At 44.8% G+C, this 25,891-nt stretch overlaps 1 protein-coding gene across 1 annotated transcript in view; it reads right to left on the bottom strand.

The window, feature by feature from the left end:
- KCNMA1 (potassium calcium-activated channel subfamily M alpha 1) overlaps positions 1 to 25,891 on the bottom strand; it is a 488,218-nt gene that overhangs the window by 184,892 nt on the left and 277,435 nt on the right. The window contains exons 11-14 of the mRNA XM_058542759.1: positions 10,820 to 10,930; positions 8,210 to 8,315; positions 6,403 to 6,485; positions 2,741 to 2,810 (exon numbers count right to left, since the gene is read on the bottom strand). Coding sequence (XP_058398742.1) covers positions 2,741 to 2,810; positions 6,403 to 6,485; positions 8,210 to 8,315; positions 10,820 to 10,930 — 370 coding nt within the window. The remainder of the gene's footprint in view (positions 1 to 2,740; positions 2,811 to 6,402; positions 6,486 to 8,209; positions 8,316 to 10,819; positions 10,931 to 25,891) is intronic.

Here is a 25,891-nt window from a genome sequence, read left to right as displayed (position 1 = left end):
AATGCCCTGCACCATCTTCTTTCAGTGTCCAGAGATGGCTAGACTGAGTGTTTCTATCCATGAATTCTAAGGATATTAAACAGATCCATTTGGAGAACATCAGTCTTTCTATAAGGCCTACCTACTCTGAAGAAACACAGTTTGGTTCATTGGGCTGTGGCTCTATTTAAAGAGAAGGTGGCAGTTGGCAGTTCTGTCTCTTAGCTCACTGGCTGCCAAGTGACATGAGTTGTACCCACCAGAGCTGCCATGTCTGAGACAGAGCTTAGACCCTGGTCAGAAGTCACACTGGGATGCTAAAATGCACAGATGGTCAAATGAGAATTAAATGAGATAATGTATGCCAAAGCTCTTTTAAAACCATAAACTATAACACATATGTCTGAAATTACTATGATGACAAATTCAGAACCAGTTTTACATGGAGAGAAAGTAGGGAGCTTTCCTATATCCATCTAGGCCCTAGGATACCCCCATCATTAGATTATAGGGGATTGAAATTCTTCGTATTTTCAGTCTGGTATCCAATTATGGAATTAACTATTCCTTGCAATATGTTGACAGTGACATAAGTTTATACACATGTACCAGGTTCTTTCTGGAAAGCAAGTTTTAGTGGGTGGAGATCTCTGGGCATCTAATCATAGGTGAAGAGAAAGTGCCAATAGAGAACGAAAAATAATATTGTAAGGCAATGGGAATAAAACATATTGACAGGGAAGGTGAAGCATCATAGGAAACAGAGCAAAACTGTAAAGCAGCGTGAAGAATGTCCATTTCTACGAAGAATGAGATGACAAACAATGACCACTGGACTTTCTATTCTTTCTCTACAAAAGAGAAAAGAAATGATAGAGAAAATGCCCTGTGTCAAAGTCACTCTGTCCCTTGCACCCTTACTAATCTTACAGGGGCAAAGTCTCATAAGTGAGTTTGCCTAACTCTGAAACCCAGATAGAGTGGAGCGGTTCTAAACAAAATGTTTTGAGCAAATAATCACAGATCGGTTGACGTGTTCATTGTTTTTGAATAATTACAATGTAGAGGTTGGTAAAAGACATTCCGCTTGCTATGATCATGTGAATACTGACAGATGCCATCTGGATCCTAGGTCCGTTGAGCTACTTTGAGTTTCACAAGAATCAGATAGCTGAAATCCTCCTTAATTTCTTGAAGAGGCTGCATCAGCACTCATTGGAAGGAGAAAAAAAGGAACTGCCTTCCCTTTCTGAACATACAACATTAATTTTCCTATTCAATCTAAATGCAGCCAAAAATCCAAACAACAGCTTAAAGCACACCCACACTAAATGAAATTTCAAATCACAAATGAAAGAAGGGGAGTTCGTTGCCTCAGGAGCTGTCACCAGCCACAGCCTTGCTAATACAATCTACCTCCACCTACAGGAGCTGCTGTCAAAAGACTTCTCCAGATTGATGCACGCGAGTTACCAATATCCTCCCTTTATCTCTTTAGCATCCTTGGGTTTTCCAAAGACAGACAGGACAATGTGACCTTGGGTGCCCACCACCAAACCCACTGGCTGAAGCGCAACACGTTCTGCAACAGAACCACCTGCCGAGGGCTGGGCAATGGTTGGCAGTGGGCAGTAGACCCGGGTGGTAGGCAAGTCACCGACAGCAGGGCTCCACTCAACAACAGCCTCTGATGGGCCTCCACACAGCAAAATGGGGCAGCTCTTGCCAGCAATTAAGAAATAATGGCACAGCACTGGTGCATTTGGCAGAACAAGGTCTTCTCTGGATCACCTGACTGCCTATTTCGTGGGGAATATGGCCTATAAGATGGGACACACGCTCACTCATAACCCAGCAGGGAGTTATTCTGTTCAGACAGGACACCTGGTTCCAGGTACTGAAAGCCTCCGGTTTCTGAGCCTCATTAAGGGGATAACCGGTTCCATATCAAACAGAGAAAGGTGCCACCTTCCCTCCCCCAAAGCTGTTTTCCTGGGAGTTTAATGATGAGCCTAGTGAAGGAGCATTGCCTATGAATGAGAGACTGGACTCTGGTTTACTGAGAAGTAATCACAAGTCTATATCACAACACAGACTCCAACGTTTGTTTTTTTTCCAGTCCCTCTTGTAAACTGCAACAGTAGGAAAATTCCATTATGTTTAATCTCTGGATAGCCAACTATTTTCCTGCAACCATGCAAATTTTCATCTTGAATTTGAGAATGCCATGTTCCACATTCTCCACTCAGTGCATGTTGCATTCCTCCCAGCTCACCTGGTCAGGGAGAAAAGTCTTATCACTTACTTGGGACACTCTCTATGCCTTGACGCTAAATTCCTGAGGGCGTAAAATGGGACTTCTCCTTCACTCATATCCATGGGAGCTGAGGAGGGCCTGGCAGAGTGTTGACCACATAAGACCAGTTCAGTCAACAAAAACGCCGACTGAAGAAATCAGTGCAGCACATAAAAATGGAAGTTGTTGGAATGGGATCTAAGAATGCACCAATATTTCTGAACCTAGGGGTTCAACAGATGTTTCCTGAATGAATGATCAGTACATGAAGGAGCTTCCTTCCAGTGACCAACTGTAATTGAGGTGTTTGGACTGAAGAAATGTCCCATGGAGGTTTTTACCACCACCTCTCTTTATCCAGGCGTTTGGATTGCATCGGTGTGTGTGTGCAGCTGTATGGTGAGGGAGAAGAGACTGGACTCACATGTGCATCTTTGAGCCTGGGACAGGCTCTCACCATCCTACCTTGTTGTGATACTGCAGCATCTGAGTGATGATTCTTATCTTCGGATGGTAGTTCTTTATGGAGATTACTCTGAAAAAGAAAGAACCAAAGCTGAGGCAGAGTCTGACTTACAACTGAAATCTGATGAGATTAATTTGATTACATCCAAACGGAGTGAATGTGGGGGCAGCAGCCAGGGCCATCCAGAGGGGTTGCAGGCACTGGACCAAGTTAAACTATGTTTCCACCGCTGTACCCCATGGTAGTGTGTAAAAGAAGTCACAAAATGGCCACAGACTGTGTCCTGGGCGTAAAAGAAGAGAGAGGTCCTGTGGTGCCCTGGCGATGGTATGTGAGCATGTGTGTACTGGGGTCGGGGGGTGGTCTGGAGCAGGGGTCACGGGCTTACTGACTATATAGGCATCTAAGTAAAACAAGCTCAATTCATGGGGCCAACAGAGGTTTGCAATCTTACACACCCTAGGGACCAGCCTAGAAACAATTTGCTCTGAGTCCAGTTTTCCAAGTAAACAATTTGAGACAACAATGAGAAATCAAAACAAGCAGCCTGACAAATGATTCTAATTGTCACATACACATGATCACTCCGACAAAAACGATTTCTAAGCAGGGCTCTTAGGCTGGGATCAATGACTCAGCCTTCAATAGCTAACAGCATCTAAATGATGACTTGAACGCTGCTTAGAGATAAGTGCCAAGGCCTTGTGGAGGTCATGATTGAGTCGAAAATTGCCCCCAAACTGCCCTCAGTCCCTACTCAGGGTTAACCACTGCCTGTCCCCACCCTAATCCTCACTTCTGCTCCCCATGACAATCACTGTGCTAAACGGGGAGGGGCAGGGAGCAGCAGAATAGAAACACCTGGATTCCAGTCTGAGCTAGTGTACTAAGGAACTGGGTGACCTTCAGGAAATCCCTGGCCTCTCTGTGACTGTTTCCTCATCTGCACATTGGGGGCAACAGGACCTGCTTTATTTATTTCACAGGCTTGGAATGAGCAGCAAATGAAAGACCAGATGTGAAAATGCTTTGAAATCATTAAAAGCTCTCTCCACGTGTAAGTTATGGTTTTTGTCATTACCGACTCTGTCAGAGGTGACATTGTACATTTCCTTCTGTGACAAGGAAGGCTAAAGAAAGGAATTCCACAGAAAGGAATCCTAAGCCTAATCAGAAATGCAAGTGCATTTGTTATGACCACCCCTACAAACTTCCCACCAAGACACACTCTATGCTTCGCCCCTTTTTGTGCAAAGATGGAGAGAAGGCAGCCAGGGAACAGCTTTGTCTGAAAAGCTACAACTTGTGAATTTAGGAAATGGATCATGCATCAGCCTCTCCCTGCACAAATCCATCCTGGGCTTTTGCACTTGAAGGATTTCATTTTATTTTTGAAAAAGTGTTGTATTGGCCCATGCTTATAACTCAAGGACTTTGAGCCTCTGTCAGCCCTCTGAATTCAGTTTACAGCATCAGCCAGTTTTCTGTATTAGCTCATTTCAAATGGATTTTTGACATTTTAATTTCAAAAGGGGCAGATTGGTCTCATTAAACTAAGGAGAAAGGAGGATTATACAAATAAGGGAAAGACAGAGCCCATTTTTAACCCTGAACTTTCCATTTCCTTTTGCTGCCTGCGCCTCAGTTCCCATTCTGGTTAATGGATGGTTTAATTACATTTCTGACACCACCTTTGCTCAGTCATTTTTATGCCTTGGCATCACGCCAGTCACCCTGATAACCTATATGTCTTCATATTAACCCCAGCGCAGTCAGGGCTTAAATAAAATATTGCGTTTAAGAGAAATGCCCATTTCAAAGCCATTATTCATTTCAGTTACTCACTTTTAGAAAATAAAGCAGTGCTAGCCCCAAACTTCTATGTGGGATCAAAACGTTAAACTTTTTCCTCCCTTGGTTTTTTGCTTGAAAATTTGAAGATACTGAAGCCTAGTTCCTTAAAGGCTACATTTTTATCATTTCAAATGACACAAAAATGTGGTGAAGGATGGAAATCCCAGTTCAAGGAAAGGGCCAACCGATGCACCCTAAGCAGAGGCTGTTGTAGTCACTTTCCAGCTGTGACTAGTGAGAGGATGGACCCAGGTGTGGAAGCATGTCCCCATGCCACCATGTCCCTGCAGACTGGCAAGCCCAATGCTTACAAGAGTTCATGCATCAGCTTCCTTAAAATGAGCGCACTAAGCATATTGCCAAAGAAAAGCGAGTAGAAAGAGAACATTGTGCCAGATGTCGCTTGCCAGACACAAGGACCAGATGCTGAGGGGAAGTCTTGCTCATCTGAGACGTGCCAGAGGAATTCCCCCACCCCACTGATGGGAAAGCTCATGTCACTTGAGGCCACTGATTAAAAGCAAAGAAAGGGAGATGCAAGCATTGTGATGATGTAAAGGCAACCTCTCAACCTTCCACCTCAGGTAAATTCCCAGGACACAGTAAACCAAGCTGCAGGGAGAGGGGAATCTTTGTCTAGACCAAAAGGAGGGCTGTTCACAATTAGGCAAGAGTTCCTGGGAATACAGTGGGAGTGAAATGCTTTCTCTTAGTTCATCTTTTCTCCAGAAGGTTCTCTTTATTATTCCCTCCCAGCTCTCTTAACCACTCTGCAATTTATGCTGGAGGAGAAGAGAATCCAAAAGGGCTTTAACTGTCTGGAGCAAAATATCTTAACTTTTTAGTAATTTCATAGTCACAAGACATCTGGCCTATGGAAAGAACAGAAATGGCACGAGTTTCTTCTGAAATGAGAAGCAGTAGGAGTTGGGCAGAGAATGGCTGTAGGTGGGCCAGCCCACTTGCAGGAAAGGCATGGGGCAGTGTTTTCCAAAGAGTGCCCCTCCTTGCCCCAGGAGATGTTCTGTAGAAAGGGGAGGGGGGGTTGCTTGTAGCCAAATGGGTTGGATAAATTCTCTGTAGAATATTATCGTAGAAATTCCTGTCAGTTTTAAAAGCACTGAGAAGGCTTTCAGTGAAGAAAACGATTTCATCTTGGGGAACTATTTCATAATTGGTCAACAAACTCCTCTTTGTGGGGAATATTCATCAATGTGCTCTAGACACACTTGCAAAGCTCTACCGTGGGGCTCCTCAACCTTGGCACTAGTGACATTTGGGGCCAGATAATTCTCTGCTATGAGGGGCTCTCCTGTACATTGCAGGGTGCTGAGTAGCATCCCTGGCCTCCCCCCACCAGACATGAGCAGCACTATCCCCTAGTTACGACAACCAAGAATGTCTCCAGATATTTCAAAATGTCCCTGGGGGACAAAATTGCCGACAGTTAAGATATCTCAGGCCCACTCCCCCTTAGGGAACACGGTACCTTACTTCAGGCCTGTACTCACCGAAATCTGTCTCTCCTTTTCTAGTCCTGTCTGAAGTATCTCACACCCAAGACCAGTGGTAAGCCCCAGTGCTCTCACCTGCTAAGGATGAGCTTTCTGTTGATGATGACTTGTGTCCTTGCCCCACGGCTGCCATAGCCTCAGTTTCCCCCGGACCTGTGCTTTTGACAAGTTGTGGGGTGGCTTATGGGGGAAAGAAGGTCCCACAGAGATGGTGCTCTGCAGAGGACCCAAAAGGGCAGCAAATGGGCTGCAGAGCGCCAAGCCCAGAGCCTTCCCAGCCTCCCCACAGTTACCTCATGATGTTGGAGGCATCTTCTGCGTCGGGGTCAGCGCAGTACTTATTGGCAAGGATTAGGCACGCATCTGCTGACTCTATCTAAGACACCAAAAGGAAAATCACAGAACACAAACATATAAATAGCCATGCTTGGTCGCAGTCTCTCTCTGTTGACACCTCTTGGGGAACCTGGTGCTTTGCAAGGAAAGAAAAAATAATCCTGAGAGATTATAGTTTTTGTCAAAAGTGTAGGTTGCAAGCTCTTGTTATGGTATAAACATTTCATCTTGTGGCTGCTGGAGGGTACAACATGTACCTTGGTAATTATACTTTTCATTTTGCACAGTCTCTTACTTGTAAGCTTTCCAGATTTCTTTAATAACAATTAATTAAGCCTTTCAGTCCCCTCCTCGCCTCCTTTCCCCACTGTCTACCATCATCCTAATTTTTCCAGCCGGGAAATGGAGTTAGGTGGGCTAACCACCTTCTCTCAGGTTACCAAGTTAACTGCGTAGTTGAGGATTCAGAAATTTAGACTCCAAAGTCCTTCATCTAACCTTTTTCACATCTTCATTAACTACAGAAATGAGAACCCTAAATCAGATAAAAGCCCAGGGCTGTTTAGTATTCAATTAGCATTCAGATATTCGAAAGACAACAAATCTATGTGTATGAAATGATGTGTTACAGATGAGCTCAAAATACAACCTCCTGACTTATCTAAACACGAAACAAAAAAAATTTACTCCTTTGAGGGGATCATGAGTTGTGCTAATAATTGCTTGCATCTAAATTAGGTCCATAAACAGTAAGTATTTTCTCCAAGTTCTCATCAGATTTCACATTAGCCATAACTTGGATCATGTCTGGATAATATTAAGATTAACTGGACTCTACAAGCGTCAGAATTCTCATGCTGGCTCAGGCCTGCAATCTGTCCTACTTGGTATGTTGTACTTAATAGACCATCCCTGCACTTGGTGGGAGGGCATGGTTTCCTCCATGGTATGTCACAAATTGTCTCCAGTTTTCTTTAATAATCCAAAGAATTTACCCAAATCCTCTTGACTTACTCGTGTTTGCCAATTACATCATTTACTGAATTCTGCAGTGACCACAGTTAGCATTTAGATGTCAGTGGATTCACAACATTAATTTACACTCACTCGCATGCAAATATTGGACGTGCTTACAAAACCTACATGAAATGAGTAAAGTAGCAAATGCCCTTTCCCTTATAAGCCTCTGGTATGCTTTATAAGAAGATTCTAACTTAGCAGGTCCTAGAAAGAAAGATTAGCCCATTATCAAGTGATATCAGATACCTGCCTGTTTCGTTTTGCACCTTTAGTCTTTGGTGGGGATAAAAAAAGAAGCTCAAAATGTTTTATGGCTTGGTAAAATTTTATTTTACACTTTATCCCTAATGCTCCTTTCTGATGCAAATAATCGATTTCAGAGCTACGCTGAATCCAACTTAAGTATTCAAGATGGGATTACTTGATTATTATGCTGTATATGAGACTACTGAGTCCATACAAGTGGTCTACTTCCTTTAGCAACGCTGACATTGAGGGCACTAGCAAAATAAGTTTCATGTTGTAACTAGTCCAAGTGTGGAATGCTTACAGGTGTTAGCATGTGCCAGCAGAATGAGGTCCTGGGACCAGAGGAAGGGTGATGTCAAGGCTGGTGGTATGTGACTTAACTCATTAGGGGTTTGGAAGTGACTCTTGGCCATCCTGGGAGGCATGTCCCCTCATCACAGATTCAGACCCCCCTCTCAGATGGAGGAAAAGCAAAAGTCACCTCTTCTTTCTTACCTTGACTCTGGCAAGATCATGTGGATTGAGGACTGAACCCTGATAAAATTCCACCTGAGTAAAATGTCGTTTAAACAGAGCTTCAAGCTCCAGGTTAGGAGAAATGCTGTGCAGGGAGAGAAGAAACAGCCATTAACATAACAGACTCAAGCATTTCAGCCTCCATGGCCTCCCTTCTCTTGGATTTCCACAGAGGGAGAGCTGGTAAAAGGCTGTCACCTTCAAAGTAGCCCCTTTTCTTGCCATAAATAAAAGCTCACACTCAAGAGAAGTAAAACCCTAGCCCAACAGAAAACCCAAATCAGCACCAAGGTCAAATAAAGAGAGTCTGAGGTCTCTGGGGAGAAATGTCTTCAACTTCATTATGAATGGAACCCCTAATTTACAAATAGAGAAACTGAGGCCATGACATCAAGATTAGCCAAAGGGCCCCCTGGCAGAGCCTCCTGCCATTCCCTCCATCAACAGCCTCTTCCCTGCTTCTCCACCTCACGGACTTCTCATCCCCCAGGGCCTGGATCAAAAAATGTCACCCCTGAGCGGCCACACAGAGTTAAGTTACTCTCAGCACTGCTCTTGATTCACACATGTGCACCCCCACTGGAGGACAAAGATTAAAACACTGATTGACCTATATATTCATTTATTAATCCTGCAGAAATGGAAAATACCTACTCTCTATAAGGTACACTGCTAGGCCCTGGGAGATATTTACTTAGAATCTACTAGGTGACAGGTACTATGCTAATCAACACCTGCCTAACATTTGTTAAGTACTTAGTAATAATAATAATTGTTTTTGAGCATTTGCTATGTGGTGGACACCACTCTAAGCACTTGACAAGTATTAACTCATTTAAACCTCAAAACAACCCTAGAATAAGGTCCATTATCAATCCAAAGCTTCGAGAGCTTAATTAACTGGGCCATCTACCACAATGCTGACACTGATAGATGCAGGGGACACGAAAATGAATCCAAGCAATTGAAGCACTAGCAGCCAGCTTGTTGATCCAGACTAAAGCAGTGGGTGAGAGCAAAGCAGCTGCCTGTGCAAATCCAACCAGTCTTCCAGATCCATTACAAGCTGGGCCTCTCTCGGGCAGCCTGCCCCGGTAATGCAAGAAGTGGTGGTCTCTCCCTGAAAAAGATGCCCTGTGCGATTCTGCCACTTGATTAACTGGACTTCAGTCAGTTAATAAAGGATTGATGTTGTGTTCTAATATTGGCACATGTGCTCATCTTGAAATGTCCAACCACTATGAGGGCAGAACCCATACACTATACTCTTGAACTTCTAAAACGCTCAGGAGAGGACGGGCCCCACAGCTGGTAATCAGTGGCTAACAAGCACTGTTGGATCTGTGGGTTCTGCTCCTGTGCCTTTGGCCAGGCCAGTCTTTTCAAACTTGGAGAAGTCAGTGCTGAGAAGAAAAATGTTGGTGCTCAAACATGGTGGCCAGCTTGATATTCTGTGAACAAATGCCAAAAGGAAGGAGATGTACAGAATGGAGCTTGTAGGGAAGTCAACCTCAGTGGGCTCTCAGAGCAGGATTGAGTCCTGGGCAGTCAACCCCATATGGAACCAACACCAACACATGAGCTTTGTTCTCTGGCAACTTGGGGCTAGGGCTGGCCCCATGATGGCCCCATCTCCATAAAAGAAGACGACAGTGCCACCCTGTCAACATGGCTGAGCCCCCCAACTCTCCATCCCTGTGGCACACTACCTTTTACCTAAAAGGGGACCAGGCAAAGCTTAAAATCTCAACAACATTGAGTGGATGGGAGATACCTCGCTTTCCTCACCCGTAAAATAAACATGATAAGAGCTACCTCGTAAGTTGATAATACGGCCTCATATATTTTCTTACACATAATAGCTAACATTCATTGAGCACTTACTCTGTGCCTGATTCTGTTCTTCATCTTTTACCTGGATTACTTCTTTTCATCTCACAACAGCCCAAGGAGGTAGACAGAAACGATTATGATCTCCCTACCTCACAGATGTGGAAACTGAGGCCCAGGGAAGTTAAGTAACTTGTTCAGCAAGTAATTGGTTGAGTCAGGATTCGGACGGAGGACTCTGAGTCCAGAACATGTACCCTCTATAGATTAAAGGAGAGACTGTGTGCTTGGTGTCTAGCACAGCGTCCCACACTGAAGGGTTCTATGAATGGCAGTTCTTGTTATTATTACCTTATACCCTGCTTCCTCTCGTGTTTGGGTCTTGCTTGGTCACTGTGTCACTCCTGCACTCGTAAAGCATCCACACCATAGAGCTAGTCATTCCACATCAGACATTGTGGACACACCTGGATCACACAGATCCAGACAGCTGAGGGGACAGTAATGATGTGTTTGACCCATAATGAACTCCACTGTTATTTGCCAGAATTGCCTCCACAGAGGCAGGTGTTGCTCTCATCACTGAACTAATGTGTTGCTTCCCTTTCCATTGGTCCCATGTCGTCCTCTCCAATGAGGCCAGCAGGGATGGTGCTGATTCAACTCTGCCCCATCCCCTAACAGCGCCCTCTAATCACCACTCCTACAGAGACTCAAGGAGGCCCCTTGGGGTGCCTGGTTGGGTGGAGGGCCTCTTACTTGTGAAGAAAGACGATCTCCACGTTGACATCATCCCGGTCCTTGTGCAGAAAGTCCTTCAGGAAATTGGAAACACTCTCCAGAGTGATGTGTCCACAAACCACAATGTGCCTGAATGGGAGAGGCCAGTTAGAGGAGGCCGACCCAGTGACGACCTGGCACCCACCCCCAGCAAGACAGAGGAAGTGCACAGCTGCAGGGAAGCATTCATCTCCCTCCAGGCCTCAATAAAAGCCCAGCTCCCATCCCTAGAGGGCTGTGAGGCAAAGCTGCAGTGCTGGCAGGTGCTCAGGGACTCCTCGACAGAAAAGGCATATGGCTTCTCACCTGATGCTGCACAAAACCCTATTAAAAGCCCAACCGTTTGGCCAAGTGGTTTATGCATTTAACAATAAGTGACATTATGCTTGCGCTTAAATGCTGCATTATCAAGTCCCTTGCAGATTCATATCTCTCCCTTTCTGCCCACAAAGCGTCCTCCCGGGAGATTTACCGAACGAGTCTTGGTTTATGACATAGAGCTTATCAGGTAATGAGATAACAAATCTTGCTGAAATGATGATTTTGTGTGTAAGAAAGCGGACTTTTATCAGGGTGGCTAATGTGCAGCTTGACACGTTATGGGCTCGGCTGGCCATAAGCAGTAAAAAGGAAATTTTGCATTTTTCCGCCATAACTCCTCCGACAATGGGGGCATGTAACACTTTACAGTAAGTGAGCATTACTCAGGGCTAAATGAAAATGGGACGCCTATGGAATGGGAGATCGTGCTACAGGCTGTGCGTCCCCAGACAGCTGATTCCTTAGGGTGTCTGGGAGTTCCACGAGAGCCAAAGGAATTCATCTCAAGATGGGGAGAAGCTAGGATGAGGCTGAAATTGTTTGCCTTGTTCTAGGGTAGTTTGGACTTCTGTTTCTGGAGATGACGCTCCCCCTGAGGCGATGAGCCATTCTTCTAGGACTGCTGGAACAACAGTCCACCCAACATCGTTGGGCTCCTGGACCAATTTGACTTTGACACTAGGCTGTACTGTTACCACATATGTTCGCTGCATGATGCTCGATCGGGACTAAGCACTTTGGTGCAAGAGCCTCATGACCAAAAGCCGGGGACTGACCTTGGAAACAAAACTCACTGGCTTCTAGTAAAGAGGCTGTAGCAAGGGGTTCAGCCCAGGTCCCTGCGCCCCTCAGGCTGATAGTGACACACGCTGAATCCCTGGTTGGGCAGGTGGCGAACATGAAGCACAATAATTTCATGGGAAAAATTTAGAATGGCCAAGTCCCTTGCACTTCATAATTGCTCTGTGTACATTCCAATAAAGCAGAAAGCTCATTGGCTGGAGGCGACTCATAATAGGAGGCAGTGATGATCGCTTATGCAACGTTCCATTAGATGCCATTACAAGAGCCTGTCCTTTCATTGTAATTTGGTGCTTGACTAAGTATGTGAGAATAATGCAGTAAACTCATTGGCGAAAGGATAATGATGCAGAACAAAGAGTAAATCAATAATATGCACAATGCAGTTAATAATATCACCATTATGGACTGTTATTGTTACGGTGCTGCCTTAGCGATCGGGCAAGCGGAGGCCATCACAGGGAAGGAAGAATGTCAATGGCCTACCTCAGAAGAGACGTTTTAACATGATCACTTTGCTCTCAAGCCAGTTCCAGCTAGGTTGAGCGAGATCCCTTGGTCACCCACTCAAATTTTATGCCCAAAACCCATATGACTAACTTCCTTCTGAAACACACAGTATGTCAGCATACACGATGGTAATTAACACTTGGATTATACACATTTTTATCATGTCATAACTTAAAATGTTTCTTGTGGCACATGTGCATTTATATGGACAAAACAGGCTGCAAATGAATTTGCATGTTCTGAATAAGATTTCTGATTCTGAATTTGCCAAGTGTGCTCATAAAGTGACCAAGAAACAGGATCTCCCTCCCGATTTGACCTCTCCGCAAACGACAGTGTGCTGGGGGCAAAACACTTTCTGCCCACAAACTTCCATGATTGAGAGTAAAGCCAGCATGAACCCAACATATGGGCCCCTCCACAGGACAGATGTGTGGTCGGGGCTCTTCCCGTCACCTGGATGTGAAAGTAAGCCAGATTTGGTTCTGTGCTCCGCCACCAAGGATGTGTGTGATCCTGGGGAAGTGACTTATCCCCATTCAATAGATGAAGGAGCTGAGAGGTTAATACCACCAGCCAGCCTCCTGCATCAGGCATTGCAAAGCTCAAAATTCTATACCAGCATAAGCCTGGTTATTATTCAAGCTGGACTCAAATCAATGATAGGTCCGGGGAAATGCCTGAACATCCATCCTTCCTATCCTGTACGCAAAGAACTGAATGAACATCTGCCAGCATTCCCTCTTCCTCTTCTGAGATCATTCATCTCTAGGACAGATGTGTGAGAAGTGAAAGGGAAGGAGATGAGTTCACCCTCCCACCCTTGAATCAAAGGCTCAGCCAGCTGATTTATTCAGCCTTAGAAAGAGTCAGGGTTCTCTTAGTTGAAAATGTGCTGAGTACATATAAAATATATTCCAATGCAATCAATATTATCCCTAAGCCTTTAATTAGCTTTCACTTCTCTTAAGAAGTAGACAAATGCTGGCAGGAGAGAGGAGAAAAAAAAGATTGACTTTTCTCACTTGGTGCTAGCTGTCCAATACCATTCCAGACAATTGAAAATATATATCTTTTAGCTACAGCATGATTTCTGGGGTGGAAAGCAGTCTTTATCAAAAAGGGAGAAAAAAAATCTTCCTTCAACATAATTGGTATTTTTGCTCAGAAAAAGCAAGATTGATTGAAAGCAGATTGCCTTTTTGCCCCAGGAGAGTTATTAGGTACATTATCATGGCACCCTTGGAGAACCCATATTGTTCCAATCTGTCCTATATCTGATTTGAAGATTTACGGCTTCCCCCTTTTGTGCCAATAATCATTTCCCTCCATTTTGTTTTCCATACAGTGGAAGGTAGCAAGTAGCCCACATATTGAAGATGTTTGAATGCAGTTAGAATTGATGGATAGGGAGAAGCCGCCTCTCTAACTCAGCATCTGCATTCGCAAGATCTGCTCCCACCAGCCCATGTCTGACAGAGTGCCGAGGGCCCTGCAGAAGTCTGAGGGATGGATGGTGAAAGAGGAAAATTTATTTTCCAGAAATATCCTCAGGACTTTTGAAAGTTCCAGGGGCAGTGGTTTTGGGAAGGATGCTATTGCGGGGAGAAGAGAAGCAGAATTTCTTGTATCCCTAGCGCTTGAAAATATTCTAAGACTGAGAGCATGGCATGCCTTCCTTGGAAGCAGCGTCATGGTTGTTCACGGTGCATGATTTAAAGAATGCCAAAAAGATCCTCATCCAAAATTATCTCTGTCGAGTTCCATGACACCTACAAATCTACTGTGTAAGATTCAAACTTTGATAGTCCCGTGTTAGCTCAGCTCAGACACTAAATAACTAAATAGCATTGGGCAAGGTATCAATTCTGCATTTCACAACTATAAAGTCAGAGTCTCTGAGGGGCTGGAGCTAGTATCTGATTCATGAGGTTATCTTGAGGATTTATTTAAATAGATAATACATGTGAAGGGCCTAGTGAAGGGTCTGGCCCATGGTAAGCATTATTAAATGGTAGGATTCATGTGATATCTGTAAATCAGTATGTAACAGACATAAAGTGCTCTGTGACCCCTGGAATGTCACCTAATCCTCAAACAACCTTATGTTCCTGCTATCTGCATCTTTTCAGATAACTTCTCTAAACCTCAATTTCCTTAAGTCACATGCCTGACATCCCACAGCAAGTAAAAGTGACTTGCCCAGGATGTGATCCAGGTTGCTGACTCTAATTTTTACTAAGACGAAGGTGATGAAGTAGAGAGAGCAGGGGCTTGAGTATTTCAGCTTCTGCTCCTTAATGACAGGCAGGGCTGGGTCAACAAGAGGTTCTCTTGGACATCCGGTGGATGGGCTATCGAAGGGATCCTCACTGGGCCAGGAGAGAGGCTTAGCCTGGGGACTGGGGTGGACAGAGATGGACCTCACTTAAAGCATCACAGCATTGCAGTATCACTAGATTCTGACTGCACCTGGTCAGCTGGGCCAGAGGGCTCAAGATAGCAAAGGCTGAGTGACGGCAGAAACTCTAAACCAAGTTTTCAACTTAAGCCACACAATTTGGCAAGCCAAGGGGCTGCAATGTGATGCAAACGTCCATTTTAGATATTATATGCCATATCCAGCTCAGGACTTCCTCACCAGCCCAAGGATCCCGAGGATAACAGAAATCTAAATGATCTATTTACACTGGAGAATAATTAGGAAAGTTAAGCTATGAAGGTAGCTAACACTGTTCCCATCTGTGGCTCTGAATTTGAATTTTTTAGACTACTGGCAGACTTAATGACTGATTTCTAGAAGGCTTGGCCACCTGGTTTGTGAAGATGGCCAATAAACCTAAATCAATAACTGTTTCTGATCTTATGGACCTCTTGGTTTTTAAAGTTTGTCTAGTACTGTGAACAAGTCTTTCTTGAGATAAACCAATGTTAAGGGCTTGGATTAAAAGATCCATCTCAAATGCACAAAGAAGCATCTTAAATGCCAAAATAGTAGCAGATGGCATTTTGTGGAAATGCATAACTCATCCAGTGTAAGCAAGCATGCCTGGTTTGGGGTAAGGGCTCCATAAACATGGGCTGGATTGAATTAGGGGTGGGTAACACTGGTGGGTCATGGAGCAAGCATAGCATCAAGTGGCTAAGTGTGACTTAATCAGAGCAAGAATAATGCTTAACTACTATGAACTCTATCAGGGCTCACCAGAAAACTGCCAATTGCTTATTTCATGGGTGCATCTTCACTAAATATATATTGATGTACCTCTCCCATTATTAACCGTCTCTACTTCCAAAATGAAATCCTGCACATCCTCCTCAATCACTCTACTCCCTTCTTGGAGATGGACCAGGAAAGCTGGAATGCCCTGGTTGAGTGGGAACCTCAGTTTTAGAGCTCAATCTCACTGGTGCCTTTCAGAATGGACAACTCAGGAGAAGTGACTTATGGCAGGAAGCATAAGAGGAGGACAGAGAGGAGGCCGCCAGATAAAGCTTTTCAAGACTCCAGGGAATGAGGCATCCACAGATCCACTGAGGTTGGGTTTAGCTCAATGAGAACTAAAATCTACACACTTTTAAAATACTCAGGTAGTGTTTCTTAGAGCCAGTAGCCTTTGAAAAAGGGAGCTGTGACAGTGATATGCTCCCTTCCGGGTTCTCACATTTATCAGAATGTCCCTTCCGTGTTCTCACATTTATCAGAATGACCCTTGGCGAATGTTTAGTCTAGTGCCTGCATTATTCTGATGTGGAAACTGAGGTCCAGAGACTCAGTGCAAGGTGAATGCCAGAGCAAGGGCAGACCTGCCCCTGCAATGTGATGCCTTCTAAATAGAGGCAGCAGCGGGTTCCGCTGAAAGGAGCCTGGGCTGGGAGTCAGGAGACTCGGGGGCCAGTCCTGTGTGACCTGGGGCTCCAGTCCCATGTGACTTGGGGGTCTAGTCCTGTGTGACCTGGGGCTAGGCACTATAAAATGAAGAGGCCCAGACTGACTGGGCTGCACCCACAGACACTCATGAATCCTCCCACATGGTTCCAGTTCTCTGCCCCCACATTAGCTCACGCCTTCATCCTAGCTTGTCTAGACGTCTGCAACAGCCTCCTAACTCAGTTCCCTGTTTACTCTCCCCACAACTGGCACCCCTCCGAAAAGCTAAAGAGTGAAGACTGAGCAAATCCAACTGCATCAGGTCCCACAAGGGCAGGCGGGCCTTAGCTCTCTCTTTAGCAGAGCCTCATTCTAGGAAGACAATGTAAAATGCACAGCTCCGCGCTGTTTATTTTTAAAGATACTATATCCATTTTTACTGGAACAAATATAAAGAACTTAAGAAACCCATAGCTATCCTGTCACAATAAATCATACAGAGTAAATTGAAAATCCTATACAGCTTTCCCTGAATACATTGTGCTCACTTTGTCAAAGAGGTAGATGAAATGTGGCATATATTGATCTAGATGTCTCTGTAAAACTGTAATATTTATATCAGATACATATGCTAGAATCTCTTCTGTCTTTCTGCTGAGCCTTCTAATCATGCTTTCCTCATCCCACCTCCTCCCCAATGACTCCCACCATTGGTAGCCACTGACTAGATGGGAATGAATTTTAAGAAGGATTTGTCAAGGGAATTTAGCAGTGTTTTACCATATAAAAAGCAGCGGGGGAGGCAGGAGACCCCACCACCCAAATCACACAGTGATCAGTACTCAAAGTACCACCCCAGAGGAGGAAGACTAATCCAGCTCAGGCCTTCCCATTTCCTCCTGTACTGAGAGCCTGTCCCAAAGGACTTCCACATTGGGGAGGTCATCTTCAGCAAACAAAGGCAAATCCAGGCTGTTTGGGCCCCGTCCTTCCACCGCACCCTGAGGCCTAGCTCAGGACCCTGGAACTTGCTGGGCTTTTAAAAACTATCTGTTGAGCACTAGACTAGTTGGTGAAGCGTGCTTAGCTTGGACACCCTATACCATGGTTAGTGGAGAAGAAATTTAACAGTTAACAGCAAGCCTGTCTGATCATTGGCTGATTCTGCCACCTTGGATATACTACCATATTTTAAGTTTATGGGAGAACAGTACACGTGAGGATGACAAAAATAAAAATAAAACAATTGCAAGCACATATGGTGCCTACAATCCCAAACCCCGGCTTTAACCATTTCCTGCTAAAACAAATGAAAACACAAAAGCAAGCAAACAAAAAAAAAGTCCAAGGAGGTTGGAGATAAGACAATTTCCTACCCAGGGTAATATCTAGTACTTTGCTATCACAATGGAAGGAAATGCCTTCTCCCTCCTAGTGAGGAAGAGAGCAAAGTAACCATCTTACCCAGCTGTCAATAGAGCTGTTCGGTGGGAGACAGGCTGTTTTGCCCTTTCCCTAAATGGAGACAGAAGGCTGAGCAAATAGACCCCAAGAGTGCAGCAAAGGCACCTCTGTATGACAGAGCCCCAAGGTCAGAGGAGAGACTACTGGTCCACCCCAACAGAGAATACTGGGATGTCCTGACCAGACCAGAACTTTCTGCACGAAGGGGGTACATCTTATCATATGCAAACAGTCAGGATCTAAACCACCCCAGAGGGATGTATGTCTGCACCTCCACCATCCCAAATCACAATTACATCTCCATAATTAGACCACGTCTATGAGGAATGATTACTCATCTTTTGCAGCTTCTTGCCTAAAAGGAGTCCCAGGCCAAGTCTTAAAACTAAATTCTGAGAATCTCAATGTAGGAGACATTGGTTATTTCTGCCTGTCCAGCACACACCTTCCCTTCTGTCAAGAGCACCTCATTTTTAATTTGGGGAACCACCTCTTCCCAATCAGACACAGTCCTGGGACCTTTAATCAAGGTTCCCTGCCCAAGCTAAGCCAATCAGTGCTTTTCAGGCTTGAATGGAGAGACACTAAGTTCACGGTGGGAGCTGATTCCATCCTGATGGCAAAACCCTGTATCGACTGCCTCTGAGTTTCTGCTTGCTGGATCCCAGAGCTGCTTCTCTGGCTCATCCCTGTCTTTTCTGGGATTTCGCTCTTTAGCTTTCCTCTGAATTCCATAAGGTACTCTAACCTTCAAAAAAAAAAAATTCTTTTTCTGCTTAAGTCAGCAAGAATCAGTTTCTGATGCCTGTAAACAAAGAACCCTAACTGGATTTGTTTACCTTTAGTTTCTCATTTAATTCTCACAATAACCCAGTATGCAGATATTATCACCACCATTTTGGTTTCTTTTTCTCTCTTCCTTCTTTCTTTCCTTCCTTCCTGGGCAAGGAATTATACAGCCTTCTTTTTTTTTTTTTTGCCAATCCTCCTCCTTTTTTTCCCTTTTTCTCCCCAAAGCCCCAGTAGATAGTTGTATGTCGTAGTTGCACATCCTGCTAGTTGCTGTGTGTGGGACGCCGCCTCAGCATGACCGGCCAAGCGGTGCGCCAGTGCACGCCCAGGATCTGAACCCAGGCTGCCAGTAGCTGAGCACGCGCACCGAACCGCCAAGCCACGGGGCCGGCCCCAATATACAGCCTTCTTAAACAAGCAATTCCATAACTGCTGAGCTCTCACAAATTGCATGGTTCTTCCTTACGTCTCTCCCCCACAGCTTCGTTCCTCTGCATTTTATTCATCGAATTACTGCAGGCTTGGTGGCCTTTGGTCATTTTTAAGTAAGCCAATCTTTCCTTGACCTGATGCTTCTAATCCTAGATAGTTTTCTGCTCTTACAGAGTAACTGGGGTACTGAACAGCACTTTCCTCTCATCAGATCAAAGCAGATTTGCTTGTCTCCACATGGTAATGCTGCTTTTGAACAGGAGGGACCAAGAGAAGAGAAGATTAAGGCAAAGGTCAGCCACTCCCTTTGGGGATGAGGGTGAAATAGAGGGAGAATGACTCCCAAGCAAAGAAATGGGTCTTAATTTTGCCATGGAAAAGAAAGGCATGTAGCTTTGATTTGCAAATTGAGCTCCACCTTCCTTCCTAACACCCCTGGTAAATTATGCATCTGGGACCTAGAGCACATGCTGTTGGGATTGACCCTCCCATAATGACAATCAAGTTGGCACATCCTGGCGTTGTTCCCCAGCCACACCCAAGGGTGTTACCCCAGCTAGCTTGTGCTGCTAGCCACCCACTCTGAGTAGACCCAACACACTTGCAAAGGCCTCAGCAGGCCTCCAGCATCTGTTACACACACAAGAACTGGGAGGAGTCCACAGGTTCCAGGCTTGCTGAGGCATCATATGCCACAGAGGGATGTTTGTAAGATATGGAAAGGAACAGAACTCAGGGTAGCATCAGCAGCTCCCCACCCTCCAAATCTCTCTGCACCTCTCATTTACTGGGTCCACCATGAGATCCATAGGTTTTCAGGTGTGCAAGTCACACTGCTGTTATCTTTCCCCAAAAGTACTCCATTGGGTGCATTTGACAATGTGAACTACCAAATGTTTTTAGGAGCATTCCTTCTAAAATGCTTACAGCCTTCATGATTGTTTCATACCTTCATGATTTTACTGAACAAAATTCCTGCCAAAAGAGCATTTCACCAGGACAATGCTCCTAGTAATCAAGCTTCTGTTTAGCTGCCACTGGCTCCTTGGATGACTCTGGTTGGTCAAAGTCTCGGGTAAGCTCCTAGAGAGCAAGAAACACATTTTCTTGCTTATTCTTTTAACCACAGCACCTAGCACAGTGCCTGGAACATGGCAGGGGCTCAAATAATCTTTAGTTGAGAAAATATGCTGGGATGGGCGCTTTCCTAAATCTGTTCTGTATACTAGCTGAGATTTGCCTTTGGGGTCGGTGGCTAAGGCCATAAAACCTCTCACAGAGATGAGCATGCATCTATCTCTAAACCGCCTCCATGTCCTCTTTTTGAGAAAGTATACAACGGAGAGATAAGACTGCTTTTACTGACAACTGGTACCCACATTTGGAGCAGTTGCTGTGGTTTTGGGGGTGGAAGCACACCATTATTATGCGACACCAGTACTAGCTGTGGAGGCTCCAACCCTGAGAGCCACAGAATCAGGTTTCCATAAGCTTCACATTGTATCAGCCTCTATAGTTATTTTAATAAAAAGAGACACCGGACTTGGCCTGTTAGAAAGTTTCCTGGTGTATTTTCAATGTGTGATGGCAGCATCATTGGGATGAACCTCAAATCTGCTAGGAACTGCTTTGCACAGCTCTGGAAAGACTTCTATCAGAACGAATGCCACGGCAGGAAGAGGGAACACGGTACAACTTAGTCTTGGACGGTTTGGTTTATTTTTTAGATTCGGAATCTACCCAGCAGGGATTCACCCAATCAAACGTGACATTGAGCAGAAAGAATCTGCCGGGATTATAATTAGAAAAGTCATATTCAGAGGGTTTTTTTTAGTGGAAGAAAGAATATTTGAAGGCAAAAGTCTAGGCTTGAATATGACTTTTTATTTTTTTAAGTGCACAGTTCATCTCCCACCTACATTTCTATTCTTGTTTTCAGAACAATAGCTGGAACATTTTGATAAGTGTGTGTAAGGGAAGGGAGACAGCAGGAAAATGTTGAGGGTGGGGAACAAGGCTTCATTCCATTAGTATTATCAGGAAATTGATTTAATATGCATCCAAGTCTCTTTAAATAGAGCTTCAAGTTTGAAAGGGACTGAAGATGTGGCTTACAAGAATCCAAAGCAGATGCAGAGAAAGAAGCGCCCACATCCACACCCACCAAGACCCCTCTCACGGGAAAGGAATACCTGGCATATCACGTTATATGATACAGCATCTAATGACACTTGCTTTTGGTATCTGCCCCTCAGCACTGAATTTCAGAAGTAGTCAAGGGGTCATTTTTCCAGAGTATTAGGGCAATCTCATTTTTTTTTCCTTCCTCAAAAGTTTAATGCTAATCAAAGCAGAATGCCTAATCTGTCCAAGATGGTCTGTCAACTTGAATTATCTGTTTGTCTTCCTATTTACTGTATCTGTCTGTCTACAGTTCTTCATATCTTTGTGAAGATCGGTTATTGGGGCCTGTGTTTCCGTCTGACTAGAATGGCTACCAGATGATCCTTCCTGGTGATATGTTGATGATTTGCTAATTTATGGCTTTTAAAATCCAGGAATCTGAAGACATTGCTGGGGAGTTCAGGTTGGGGAGCACAAGGGCCACGCAACAAGAGGGCTCAACAGCTTACTTGTAGAGGCATCAAAGTTTATACAAAACGCGGAGCTTCGGTCACATTTCAACCAGAGTGACGTCTGTGATACAGAAATTGTCAATGACATCTTAGAGGGAACACCCCTCACAGGAGCAGTCCCTCCCGGGAGGCCGTGAAGAAGGGAGAGTGAGTGTTGCCCAAGCTACACGTAGACGGGAAAGGAAAGGAGGCCCAAGGCACTCAGCCCAAGACAACGCCACGTGAATTAACCCGGCATCCCACTCCCAAGCGCGAGGGTCAGGCCTCCTCAAAAAAACTAGAGATGGAAATGTTGTTGCAGGAAGACTGTCACCTCTGGGAGCCAACAGGGGAGGTTTGAACTCCCCAACCACTCTGGTGGCCAAATAATATAACGCGAAGCTCAAAAGAGATGTGGCGTATTGGGAGATTTTTATGGGGTATAGAAATACATCTCTCCCCAGTGCCTGGCGTGTAGCAAGCACTCAATAAACACACGTGGAACGGATGGAGATGAAGGCATGACTCATGTTAGTTCTCTTTTAGGTGGGGTGGACTATGGGGGAAAGAGTAAATGAGTCTTTGTAAAGAAATGATCCATGTTCATCAAATCATTTAAAATTCCAATTCTCTAAAAAAAAAAAAAAAAATGACCTAGAAGCATGGTGGGTAAAACCTAAGTGTGATGGAGAAAATGGAGCGGAATTTCATACTGATACAGACAGCCAGGCAGGAGGGACCAGAAAGCGTCTCAGAAAGGAAGCAAGGATGTGGAGGGAGATGAAGCGTCTATTTCTGGTAAGAGGAAAGACACAGAGTAAAATAAGGGCCCAATGAGAAGGAACAAGGAAAGGTACACAGGATGCCCTCTCCCACCAGGTAAGTGGGGAGTACCGTTCGGGCAAACTAGAGCCCGAGAGAGAAATCAGATTTTAAGACTTAGTCCCATGGAGGCAGAACTAAGGACTGATGGTTGCAAGAGGGGTTCACGTAATCCGAATTTTAAAACCTAGGGTGTTAGCTCCCCTCAGCGTATGAGGTAACAAAAGCTGGGTTAAGTAGCCACTGAACAGGCTGTAGCTTCCCTTCCTCCGAGTATCACCTCCTAGGACCACTTTACCGAGGGTAAATAATCCCTGTTTTGGTCTATAACGAAAATCTTAGATTTTTTTGTTGTCATTTTTGCTGCACGTGTTAAAATTTGTAATTGTATTTTCCTTAGTTATACCCTTGCTCATTGCCTGTCACCTCCTGGAGATTGTACCTCCACGAGGACAGGTTCCATGGGTAGCTTGCTCACCACCGAATCCCCAGCACCAACACAGCCCAGCACTGTGCCTGGCACAGAGATACTCAGTGAATGTCCATGGGCTGAATGAATGAACCAATGGAGATAATAACAGGAATGCATAGTGAGGCAGGTAACTAACTGTGCCTAGCAACTCTTAGTTCTCGAAATTTTGTTCTAAATTACTGAATACTCTTTAAAATATGAGCATTTATATAAAAGAATATATTAAAGCACTCTGTTTTCATTTTTAAGTGGAAAAGCAAGATAAATTCTGCCCACCTCCGTGGCTTTAAGGTCCTTCTTACAAGCCTGAGGATACACCAGGGATTGATGGCAGATTGCCCTAACTCCCTCCAGGAGGATGCAGCCTGCTGAGGGTTAATAGTCCAACTCAAAGCTAGGAAACAAACCCAGAGAGTGTACCCTGCACAGGACTTTCCAGAAGAGGCTCCGGCTACTCTAATTCTCACCAACAGTTAAGAAACCACCATCAGAGAAGCTCTGAGCTGTGCTGCAGACCAGCTGAGCAATGGAAGGGAACAGTTGGATAGGTCTGCCAGGGCAGAGAATGCTCTTCTAAAGATGGTATGCAGGGAAGCTCTGCCCATGAGGGAGTCCAAGTTGGGAGGTCACTACAGTCCACAAGGGCTGGTAACCTAGGAAATGAACTCCCCAAAAAGGATGGAGCCAGGAAAGGGTTGAAAATGTTAAAACCCAAAAATAAGGCACACATCTCATTTTGGGCAATGGTCCATCTGTCCATCCTTGAGAGCCTTTCATTGCTACAAGTGTTCAAGAGATAAACACATTTCTAGTCTAACCAAATGAGATAAATAAAGGACAAAATGGTTTAGTGCCCTCCCTGCCTCCTTGACTCCGGGGCCAGGATCCTTAGAGGCAACAGGTGAGCAAAAGGAGGAGACAATGATACTCATGCCTTTCTCTTCCTCTCCATCATGGGCACAGTATCCTGGCCCCACTTACGGGTAGAGGTGGAGGAAAACATACGCTAGGAGCATTGAGTTTAGAGCAGAAAGGGATCTCAAGAGATGATCTAGAGAGGCAGCATGACCCAGTGGAGCAGACTGGCCGTGGATTCAAATCCCAGATCTACCCTTTACCAGCTGTGTGATGTCAGGCAAGTCACTTAACCGTTCTGCTCCTCAGTTTCCTCACCCATTCCAAATGGAGATGATGATAATACCTCCCTCACAGGTTTGCTGTGAGGATTAAGAAATATGCAAGTGTTTGCAGGTATTATTACTGTCTGAGGGCTTCGGGCTGTATGGATTCACGTTCTCATTACTGGAAGTTTGTGGCACTCCTCTGTCTATATAAAGAAGAGTTCTAAGAGAAGCCATAGCACTTAAGTTTCACAGATGGCTTTCCTGAATTGGAGCTAAAGCCAGCTTAGTCTGTGACAACAATTCCCCCAACCAGAAGTGGGGCCCAGCTTACTCATCCAGCCAGCACCTTTCCTCCAAGTTAATTACATTCACTCTCCTGTTCCTCTTTGCCTACTCCTTGTCCTCTGTTATTCATTCCTCTCTCTGAGTCCTCTCAGCATTTGGCTACCAAGAATCAGTAGAAGCATCCATACCCATCCCATTCTCCCGTCCCAAACACCTGGCCTAGGATGGCCTCAGTTTCAGGCCCCAGAAGCCCATCATGGGAAATACGAGGTCGCCAGCCTGACTGCCTCTAACAAGGGGGTTACAGCAGATGGATTCCTCCCTGTGGCTGATTATTTTCCATGGCCCTTAGCCATGTGACCCTGAACCATGATCTTGTCAGTTCTCATAAACTAACCAGTAGTGGGCTGAGTCACACGCAGAAAGGAAACCTCTGGGGGAAATGGTGGGGGCTGTGGGAGGAAGGAGAGCAAGCTGGGATCCCAAAGGCCATGGGAGCCTCACCCCACCTCTGAGCTGCTTTGACCTTACATGAAGGGAAGGAGGAGGAGGGAGTGGCCTCAGGAGGCAGGCTGGGCTGCAGGAGGGCTACTCTTTTGAATAAGATCTGGGGACTCAGCCCAAGAGACTAATTGTCCCCAAGACCTCCCAGTCGGAGATACTGCCTGCCTCGGCCACTCATCGAACTCTTGGTTGTTGACACCTAAGTCCCTACTCTTAGGAGCCTAATATATCATAATAGGATAAATTAGAGAACAGCTGACACTCATACACATGTATATGTTCCCACATCCACTGCTGGCTCTGGACGTCCTGTGAGAGGTCAGGTGAGGAATATTGGTGAGAGCATTGGAGTAAGCCACCATAGGCCCTTGGTACCATGCTGATGGTGAAGATATTCTGGGAATGCTACTAAAGCGTTTAGATTATGCCAAACACACAGATTAAAGCTGAAAATCAGGTGCCAATGAAATCTTCATATTCCCCAATATCCTGATATTGGGTGTTGCATAAACAAAACTCTGAGTTTCTCTGCCTAAATTTTCCTTACTTTAAATAATCTTTGAATTTCAAAGTGTTGTGTCTCCATAGCTTTGGGTCAAGAGTTACCTTGAGTTCTCTAACAAGTTAATGCATTGTTAGAGAGGTGATTTCTGAGTAAAATATGCACACATAAACAAATCCCTTAACTCTGTATATGTTTTAATTACTTTCTGGACATTCACTCGATTAAATCCTAAGGAGAAGCGTATATGTATGTGTGTCCATGAGCACAGCACATACATTTATGCATACACAAAAACACAGGGCGCAGCACGCTATTTTAAGAGTCTGAATTCTATCTTTCAACAAAGTTTAGCTGCTTTCCTTTTGCAAATGCATTTAATTTTATCTGGAAACTTTTTGACGTTAGAAATAGAACAACTGTAGTTTCTCATTATGTTTGCTGCCAGAATCCATGCTTGGTTGCTCAACTAAAGACCTTATATTGCTAATTACTACCACATGCCCATATCCCAAGCGAAAGAAAACTTATTGATT

Source organism: Diceros bicornis, chromosome 6 (genome assembly GCF_020826845.1).
Source record: "Diceros bicornis minor isolate mBicDic1 chromosome 6, mDicBic1.mat.cur, whole genome shotgun sequence".
NCBI classification, from domain to species: domain Eukaryota; kingdom Metazoa; phylum Chordata; class Mammalia; order Perissodactyla; family Rhinocerotidae; genus Diceros; species Diceros bicornis.
Note: the sequence above shows the minus strand (reverse complement) of the source record. Positions and strands in the feature narration are given on the sequence as shown.